Source organism: Kryptolebias marmoratus, linkage group LG1 (genome assembly GCF_001649575.2).
Source record: "Kryptolebias marmoratus isolate JLee-2015 linkage group LG1, ASM164957v2, whole genome shotgun sequence".
NCBI classification, from domain to species: Eukaryota; Metazoa; Chordata; class Actinopteri; order Cyprinodontiformes; family Rivulidae; genus Kryptolebias; species Kryptolebias marmoratus.
In genome coordinates this window covers 29,994,663-30,004,861 of record NC_051430.1, presented here as the reverse complement: position 1 = coordinate 30,004,861, position 10,199 = coordinate 29,994,663, and the positions used below count along the sequence as shown (strand labels likewise).

At 39.9% G+C, this 10,199-nt stretch overlaps 1 protein-coding gene across 8 annotated transcripts in view; it reads left to right on the top strand.

The window, feature by feature from the left end:
- Positions 1-10,199, top strand: part of wdfy3 (WD repeat and FYVE domain containing 3) — an 85,094-nt gene that overhangs the window by 35,797 nt on the left and 39,098 nt on the right. For all 8 annotated transcript variants that reach the window (XM_025009252.2, XM_025009255.2, XM_025009250.2 and 5 more), the window contains 4 exons: positions 3,738-3,927; positions 4,856-5,070; positions 7,105-7,217; positions 8,444-8,681. In XM_025009252.2, the coding sequence (XP_024865020.1) occupies positions 3,738-3,927; positions 4,856-5,070; positions 7,105-7,217; positions 8,444-8,681 (756 nt within the window). The remainder of the gene's footprint in view (positions 1-3,737; positions 3,928-4,855; positions 5,071-7,104; positions 7,218-8,443; positions 8,682-10,199) is intronic.

Sequence of the window (10,199 nt, the reverse complement as noted above, 5' to 3'; positions counted from 1 at the left end):
CCTGTCCCTCATCACTTCCTCCCCCTCATCACTTCCTCCCCCTCATCACTTCCTCTCCCTCATCACTTCCTCACCCTTATCACTTCCCGTCCCTCATCACTTCCTCCCCCTCATCACTTCCTCTCCCTCATCACTTCCTCTCCCTCATCACTTCCTCCCCCTCATCACTTCCTCCCCCTCATCACTTCCTGTCCCTCATCACTTCCTCCCCCTCATCACTTCCTGTCCCTCATCACTTCCTGTCCCTCATCACTTCCTACCCCTCATCACTTCCTCACCCTCATCTTCACCTTACGTTGATGCGAAGGTCGCCTGTTGGTGCCAAGTTTTACGTTTGGTTTTAGGAATCTCAGCTCCGTTTAAACATTCTTTCGTGGTCAAGTTTTTCTTTCAGTAGTTTATCATGCTGTTGTTTAATCATAACATTTGTGTTAAATATCGTAATTGTTTTATTTTATTTTATTTTTTTTGTCTCCACATACAAACAGAAACATTTTTTGAAACCATGCTTCATTTTTTGTGAAAATTGATTCAGTTAAAAGCAGTTTCCTAATATGTATAAACCCACGTGCTGTTAGTGTGTGATTTAAAGAAACAAAAAAACTGTTTATTTTACAAGGATGTGCTGAAATAGTTCAGACAGGTTTGTTGGTCCCCTTTAAGGGACGATTAATCTTTTCATTATAGTCAGTTTCAAACTGTTTGACCTTAATTAGTGTAACTGAGACATTGAGTCTGTTTAAAGGGAACAAACAGCCTCTGGCTGGTTTGGTTTGGTTGTGTTCTCCACCCAACATGGAGCAGAGAAAACAACGAGCTGCTGAGGAGCTCAAGATTATAGAAGCTGAAGGCTACAAGACCATCTCCAAGCAGCTCCATGATCCTCTGACCACAGCTGACAGGATTAATAAAAGGTTAAAGGTTAATAGGACTTTAGCCAACCTCTCAGGATGTAGACACAAGAGGGAATGTGACTCCAGGTTGATCAGATAGTGAGGATGGTAGAAAAAGAGCCGAGGAAACCATCTAAAACCCTTCAAGCTGAGCTCCAAGGTCAGGGTTTCTGATCGCTCCATCCGTCACATTTTGGATCATAATGGACTTCCTGGAAGAAGACCAAGGACGCTCCACTGTTGGCAGGAATTTACCAAAATTCTGGCTGACGAGAACCAACGTTTCTTGGTTAGATAAGACAGAATTAAAGCTTTATGTCTTCGGTCACATCAGTTATTCTGTATTGATTATTACAGAAGGGTACTAACACAATTATCTGCGTCTGTTTCACCCCGTAAGTAAGTTTATTAGTTAATTTGCCATGGCCCTTATTGTTTGGTGTGTTTACATGAAGGACTGGGAGTTCTCTGTTTCTTAACATATTCAGATTGAAATCGAACAAACGGAGTGTCATGAATGTCATGTTTATCCCAAAAAAGCTTGTTTCTTTATGAGCAGACATAATTAACGTCACACATGGTTACCTGCAGCAACATTTCTTTAACCTTTCATTCGTACCACAGAGCAGAACAATATCAAAATCATTTCTGTTTTTTGTCTCTAAACCTAGGCTCTGCTTCTGTTTGAGTTTCATTTATAAAATATGTATATTTTTTATAAATTCCCCCGTCTTAGTGAGCTGTTGTAGCTAATATAAAGCCGAGGTCCTCCTGTAGCATCTCTCAGCTGTTAATCAGCTCCAGAACTCCGTCTTTATGAGGCGAAGTGATGACATGTCTTTGTTTATTTACGTCATTAAAGGCTCTTCTTCTTGGATTTATTAGCATTACTGTTGCTTCCTTCTTTGCTGGTTTACTCCAAAAAAACAGAGAAGTTCAGTCTTTTTTAAAAATCTTTACAAGTTTATTGTCTTCAGACTTTAACAACATTTAAATTCCAAATGAATTTGGTTTGTAATTGTTTTGTTTATTCGGGTTTGATTGAGATCTTTTGTTATTTTAATTGCTATCGTATGATGCTCAGCAGCTCCAGAGTAATGTTGCCTTTCACACAAGAAGTTTTAATCTCTGGCAGCTGTTAGGATGGCTGAATCACATCCTCTTTTCTGTGGAAAAATCACAGGACAGAAGAAGAAAAAAATGTTTTCTTCGCTTTATTCACACAGTTCCTGATCAAACTTGATGTTTTTTATTTTTGTTCATACAGCTTAGATTTATTTGTGGCGTCAAATGATAATTTACAAAGGATTGTCCTGAATGCACTGACTCCAGCAGCTCTCCTGGAGAGGAGGTTTGCTGCTGCAGTAAGACGCCTATTATCCCTGATTGTTGGACTTGGGACTCCTGCAGATCTCCTCCTATCTTCTTCCCCCTCAGCAGCCGGGCTCATCGCTCCGAGTGAAGCTGTGCTGTGACGACTGCTGACTCGGGCTGAAAAGTTGAAGTGTTGAATATAAAACTTTTCACCCCTAAGGGAAGAGCCTGTGAAGCTGACAGTAAAAACAGTTAGCAGCAACATTTTGGGTTCTTATAAGTTCAGAAAATGACGACATGTTTGTCAGGTTCTGACGTTCCTCCTGGAACAAAGTCTGTTCATTTAATCTGAATAAGATCATATTTGTTGATACATAAAGCTTAACTGCCTAATAAAAACTACTTAACTAAAAGAATGTAACTCTATAAACAGATTTAAAAACGGTGAGCTCAGATAAACTGGATATTTTATTTAGATATTTACATTTAGATCTGATGAACTAACTATATAGCATTGTTTCTGTTGAAACTGAGTTTGTAGTGGAGAAAAACAACAGATAAACCACATTATTTCCTTTTATTTTAGTTTTGAAGCAACAAGCACTCATCTCAGGGCACTCAACAGAGAAGTACCGAATCCAAATCCCATTACAGACAATCTGAACCAATTATATTACAATCAGAATCAAATTCTCACAAAAACCCATTTGGTGAAGAAGCTGTCCGTCTAAGATTAATGTGAGTTAAAGTCAGGCCCAGATTCCCTGATGCTGTTTTGGATTTTGTCTAATTCACAAAACTCGCGATTCTTGCATTTCCGTTTTTGCACAGCGTCTCTCTGGATTGGTGACTTTGTCCTCATTTAAATGAGATGTTCTGCTGCATTTAGAGGAAAAAGCTCAGCGTTGTTCGCACGTTGCATTTACCACCTGCTGAGAACACAGGGTCTTTGTCTCTGTAGAAAAAGGTAAAAAGTTTGGCCAACTTCTGCTAATAGAGTGACAAAAAAAGTGGATAAAATTCTGTTGTTTTATAATCTAAATAAAAACAAGTTCAAAACCTTTAAAGAAGCAGTGATGCACAAACACCCAGAGAGTAAGAAACCGAACTGAAAGTAATAATTCATGAGGTAACTAAGCCTCAGAGCTGAAGCTCGCTGTGTGAAAACAGTTTTCTCTTGTTGTGTCGGTGGCTGACAGTCATGTTTGGATGGTGCTGCTTCGTTCTGATTGCTCACATCTGCTGAACCTAACGGGCGAGTTTGCTCCGGGATGTAATTACAGCTGTTTGCTTTGTGAATATGAGGCAGAAATGGAGGAAACGAGCTGGATCTAAATGTTGAATTAAGGTCTTTAGTGATTGAAGTTGAGTCATTTAGTCGTAATAACTGCATGAAACCTGTGACCCGGTGACATCTCTGCTGATCCTTGATGATGCAAAACACAAAAGAGAACAAAAACAGTGTTGTTGGAGTTTTGTAAATGGTTTGATCTGAATGAACCAGCTCTTGTGTTTCGCTTGTCCTCCCAGACACGGCTACTACGGTACGTCAGGCCCCCCGGCGCCCATCAAAGCCCTGACTGACCTTAAGCATCACTTAGCCAACCCCTCCCATCCAGCTTCCTTCTCGTCCTCCCTGGACATGGTGGTCATCCACCCGGGGGCCGTCTTAGCCATGCTGGACCTGCTGCCCTCCGTGTCCTCCGAGAGCCAGCCGGAGGTGAGGAAACGCAAAAGTACAACCGGAAAATGGTGTTAATGTGAAATAGAGGAAAGCATCTCAGCCACTTTCAGTCACTAGTGTCATATTTAGATTTGATTAAACAGAAAAACTGCTTTAATTCTGTTTTTACTATATAACGTATATATTTTCTGTTTATTGTATTTTTGCTGATGTTTTTGGAAAAAATTTTTTTTGCAAATACAGATAGAAAAATTAGCATTTTCTGCAAAAATTAAGGGTGAATGCTGACATTTGGTTGGTTAAAACAAGCAGAATGCAAGCTGAAATTAAACAAAATAGAAGCTAAAATTAGCAAAACCAAAACAAAAAACTACAATAAGCTAAACTCTTACTGCTGAGCGGATCTACTTTTGGCAAAAATGGTGCTCAAACTAAATAAATAAACAATACTTAAAGGCTAAAGTTAATAACACTGTAGTTAAAAGCAAAAATAAGCAAAACAGCAGCTAAAGACTAAAACCAGTTGAACTGGCTGGAACAAGCAAAACTGTAGCTAATAACTTAGATTAGCTAAATCATAACTACAGGCTAAAATTAGAAAAATCATAGCTAAAAGCTAAGATTAGCAACACTGTGGCAAAGAGCTAAAAGAAACAAAAGACTAAAATATAGTAAGCATGCTGAAGCGATCTTAGTGTTCGTAATATGTTGATATTTTTGTAAATAACAGGAAGTAATTTGAAAAGTATAAAAGCAAGAATCTCAGCTCACTATTCCTGATCAAGCTGAACATTTTAATAGTTTAATGGTTAAAATATATTAAAGTTTGTGGAAGTAGTTTGAGTTACTCTTAACGTACAGCATCATTCATTCATGATGATGTTAATTACTGTCATTAACTCCGGCCGTACACACTCATGCTGTATGAACGTTCATTTTAACTCCTCCACTGCCCTCCCTCCAGCATGCCCTGGACCTGCAGCTGGCGGTCGCCAACATCCTCCAGCTGCTGGTGAACAGCGAGAGGAACCAGCAGGTGTTGTGCGAGGCCTGCCTCCACCAGCGCCTGCTGCAGCGCTGCAGCCAGGCCCTGGGAGACGAAGACCACCCGCTGCACCCGCCGCTGCAGAGGATGTTTGAGAGGCTGGCCTCGCAGGCTCTGCAGCCGATGGCACTCAGGTACGCAGACCGGCCCGGGAATGTGGTTTATTTACAACTTTATTCCAAAACAAAACAAAATAACTAGAGAAAATGTCATTTTCTCTGAAGATGCAGCGTGAATTCTGAGTGCCGAATGACTTTGTTAAAGAAGCTGAAACTGAGTTAAGGTTGTTGAGTTGTTAAATAAAGCAGAACACCGGCTGTAAAGTAGCAAAAGACTAGATAAATCTAAAAGTAGCGAAAGAAAGACTAGCTAATTGTTAAAAGCAACAAATGGTTAGCTAAAGGTTGGCCAGAAGAGTCAGTTCACTGAAGCGGATTTCAAAGAGGACAATGTTTTTTAAGGAATTAAATAGATCTCCATGTGTTTTTGTAAGGAAATTATTTGTAAATAAAGTTCAGTATTTTGAAAAATATTAAATTTACAATGTATGGAACCAGGAAACTAATGTGAAGTTAGCGTTCACACAATTCTTTGTTTTCACATGCAGGAAGTTAATAAAATCAGACATGTTTTTATTCAGCTGAATTCATAAATAATCAGACAGCAGGAAATGTACAGAAATATAAAAAAACAGAAAAACAATAATCAGCATTCATGGCATTAAAGTGAGAAAATGAAGTAAATCCTCACTCTTGATGGGTTTAAACTCCTGAGCACAGAGGAATAAAACAACAAGTTAATAAATTTACTAATTCTGTAGTTTCAAATGGAGACATTTATTTTAATCAGACAAAATGTGCAGCTTTCAGAATGAGAAGGAGCGCCGTATATTTCTCATTCCCCGCCTGGCTGTTTAAATGAGATCAGGGTTCAGGAATGAGAGGAAACTTATTTTATATGCACAGGGATGGTTGTTTTCAGATGTAAATGTGGGCCGTCTGCTTGGTCTCTCCACCTTTAATAATGCTGAGGGAAACATATCTGCATTCATCAATCTGTTTCCCATCCTCCTCTGCTTGTCTGACTCACCCCCCGAGCTGTCAGTCGCATCACTTTCTGCTCCGAAGTTTTATTTATCATCTCTGCTCTGCCTTTGTAGCTCGCAGCGAAACTCCAGAGCCTTCCCGTCACAGTGATGTTGCTCTGAAATTGTCTGGTTGCATCCGCAAGTGTTGCTCGCTCGATGCTTTGACGGCTGACACAACCCGCCGCTGAGACGCTCTGCGTTCAAGTCACAGCCGTCTGCTGCCCGACTGAAAGCTGCTGCTAATCAGACGGAGAGGATTAGTCTGAAAAAAACCCCAACATTATTCACACACTAGAGCTTCTGTGAAACTAGAGAAGCTGCGTTTTCTGTCATAATGCAACGGGAACGCTGAGAACTGAACGACTTCTCTGAAGGAGCTGAAACCGAATAATTAAAGCTAAAAGAAGCGGAGCACGAGCTAAAAGCTAAAAGGAGCCAAAAGCCAGCGAGAAGCTACACATACCAAACGACTAGCTAAAAGCTAATTGTAGCAAAAGTCTAGCTAAAAGTAGCTTAAGCTTAGCTGAAAGTATCAAAAGGCTAGCTTAATGCCAAAAGTAGAAGAATAGTACCTAAAAAATAAAAGTTAGCAGATTTTAAACAACTTCTTTTGGGAAAAGTGTTTGTAAATAAAGTTAAATATTGTGAACAAGAAAAAATAAAGACACGTTTATGAGTTTTATGATTATTTATTATTGTTACTGAACAACAAATCCATGCTGTTATAAATCAGATTTACGTTCAGTCAGATTTCTGCATTTCATCATTAAGGAGGTTTAGAAAATTAACATTAACATTTCTTTTAGCAGACTGAATAATGATAATAAGCTGCTGTTAGCCCATTGATCTTCTTGGTCTTAAACACTATTTAAGCTATCCTCAACAGGTAAGTTATTAATCAGGACTTTTACACAGAAACCCACCTAGAAATTGCCAAATAATTCCTCCAAACTTAACAAATCATATCCAGATAAAACGGCTAAGTTGCAGCAACAAATGTGTTAATGCTACAAATGGATCTGCTTCCTCTCTCTTTTATTATATTTTATTTTTCCCTGATGGATGTAACGTTCTCCTGCAGGGAATTCTTACGTCTGGGAAACCCTCTGAACTGCGGCGCCTGGGACAAGAAGCTCCTGAAGCAGTACCGCGTCCACAAGCCGAGCTCCCTCGGCTACGACGCCGAAATGAGAAGTGAGTAACCTCCTCGTTTAAGCAAAGATCCGACGCAAACCATTTGTTTTCCATTAACAGCTGGTAACGTTTGTAATTTTCTGAGCTCCCCAGCAGGTCTTAATTGTTTGTTGTGTCTCCTCCCAGCTGATAATAGATATCAAATCCCTACTAATTACATGACTTTACAAGCGGCCACTGGTGGAAAACATACTGCTGTCTTCATCTGTTCAGAGATTATAGCTTTATTAGCTGCTGCTGATGTCTGCTGTGGCTCCTTTCTTTCTTTTAATTCATTTTTATCACAGCTGCTGCTGCCTAACAAATCAGGAGATTCATGTTCTCAGTAAAAGATGAAATATTGAGTCTTTGTGCAAGAGTTTGTTCTGGTCTCTGTGGGCCAATAAACATCCAGAGGTGTTTACAGCAGTCTGTGGTACCAGCCAGACCCCACTGGCAGTCAGTGGAGTGGTTCTTAAGTTTGTCAAATTTATATTATTTTAGCTATTATCATAACATCAGTGCTAAGGCATGGGCTGAATACCAGTTCCAACATATACCACGGTGTCAAAACCAATAAATAAATCATCGTTCCTACAGTTTAAATGTCCTTTATTAAGATATCAGAGACAACATCCTCCTCTGTTCTCAGGATATCACTGTTTTGAAGCAAATGTTTGTAACAAGCTGCAAGAATTAGCAGGTGAAATATATAGAATCATTATTACGCAATAAGAGATCATATTTAGACAGCTAAAGTAATAACAGTGGCATTTTTGTGTCAAAATAAAGGCATAAATTAAATCTTCTGATGCATTTTAATATTTTTATTTTAACACTGAGGAGCTGTTGTAAGGTCATCATACCGTCGGGGTCTCATGTTGGCCCTTTCCTGTCTCTACTTCTGTTTTTACCAGTTTTATGTCAACTTTAAATAAATTGTCTGAATATTATTGAAGCTGGTTTTAAAACTCTGTGCACATTCTCACTCAGTCTTCTTTGCAAATTGTCTAAAGTTCTGGGAGTTTTGGACCTTTTTTCCAACACAGCTTGATTTAAAGAAGTTTATTTATTTCTGATGAGGTTTCTTTCTGATTTTGGGTCATTGTGTTCTCACGGTAAAATCTAACAAATATATGCCCAGTTCCAAAAAAAACTGTAAAACTTTAAAGCTAAAAGGTCACTGTGACGCAGCAGTAAAGTAAAGGAACCTTTTCAGTCCGGTGTTCTCTGCCTGACCTCCACAGACAGCATGACCACGTCCATGGAGGGCTTCGGGCCCGACAGCGTCTTCACCACGCTGGCGGAGGACAACAGCCAGTACCGCATCAGCCGCAGCCTGGTGCGCTCCGCCGAGGACAGCACCGTGCCCCTGACCCGGGTCAAGTGCCTGGTGTCCATGACGACGCCCCACGACATCCGGCTGCACGGGTCGGCCGTCACGCCGGCGTGTGTGGAGTTTGACACCTCGCTGGAAGGGTTTGGGTGAGTCGGCACGGCCTGCAAACGGTTTTCTTTTAGTGGGGGGGAGTAAAAGGAACAAAGCCTGTTCTGAGATCTGCAGCTCGCAGGAAGGAAGTGTCCGTATTTCTGTCAGAGAGCATCAGAACCTGTGTTCCGTTTCCTCTCTCAGTAACAATAAACTAAAAAACAAGCTGCACACAGTTTTTTATTTTAGCTGAATCTCTATAAAAATGACTTCACAGTCTGTCCGTAACACTGAGTTTTATTCTGGAGTCAGCCATGGATCAGAGTTAGAGATTACAATCAGACAATCAAAAAGACTAAAAGGATCCAAACAGTAGCCAAATGTGTAAAGAGAACTAGAGAAAAAGCATTTTCTGTGAGAATACGGTGAACGCTGAAGGCTGCCAGCTTTATTTACGAACGCTGACTCAATCTGTGGTTTCAGAACATCCATATCATGAAAAGACCTGCTGTGATTCTGACAGCAGAGTAATCCTTAATGTCTTGTTTAGTTTTCTGTTCCAATCATTTGATTCATTAAAAAAATATAAATTTAAGACACTTTGTTTGAACGTAAAAGCAGCAGATGGAGACCATTCTTCTCGAAACAGACCGTTATTTCACCCAGCAGTGAAAAATGTTCCATTTTATTTTTTTTACTTTACACAGCACCTGCAACTGTCTCAGCGGGAGACTATTATTTGCCTCCAGTTGTGAAGCTGCGCATACAAATAGGCTTATTTTCCGCCTTTTATGTCGCGTGTCTCCCCCCGCTCCTGACAGCCTCGCTGCGCCCCGGGGTTACGGTTAGAGTCGCTGGAAAATACGATGTGTGGAACGTGACCTTGGCAGGTTTCCACCACACCTACATGACAAATAGACACCTTACATCAACAGTCAGCAAAGAAGTGGTGAGGAGCTGTAAAAATAGGCTCTTTATTTCATTATTATCAGGGATTTTAGGTGCATGGTTTAAGCTGTGTTTGTAGTCAGCATGTAGACACTCTCAGGGCCGTAGCCAGATTTAAAAAAAATCCTGAGGTCAACCACTCATTGTCCCATCAGATTTTATTGCAAATATTGTGTAAAATTCATCAGCGATGAAGTCTTTTACTTTTATTGCTTTATCTGTAAGTAGTTTTGCTAATTCAGAAGCTCAAGAATTGTTTTGTGGTTTCTATTGTGATACAAATGGTGATTATTTCAGAATTAGCTTTGACTGGAAAGAGGAATAAATTTGTAGAAAACGGAAAAAGGAATACACATTGAATGCTGAAGTTTTTAACAAAGATCTGAAATGATCAGTTAGTGTTTGGAGCAGGGGTGGAAATTAAAAATTTTGTCCACCATCATATGATGATGATGATCGACGCGGGTGGAAGCAGTTGTGGTGCCCTACAAGCTGACTACTCTTGAAAAACAGAAAATAAAATAGCTTCTCATCACAACACCTAATTGGTGTTAGACTGCATGTAATCTGTAGTGGATCGAGTGCATCATATGGGTTTGAAGTGAACTGTTGTAATATTTTTACGC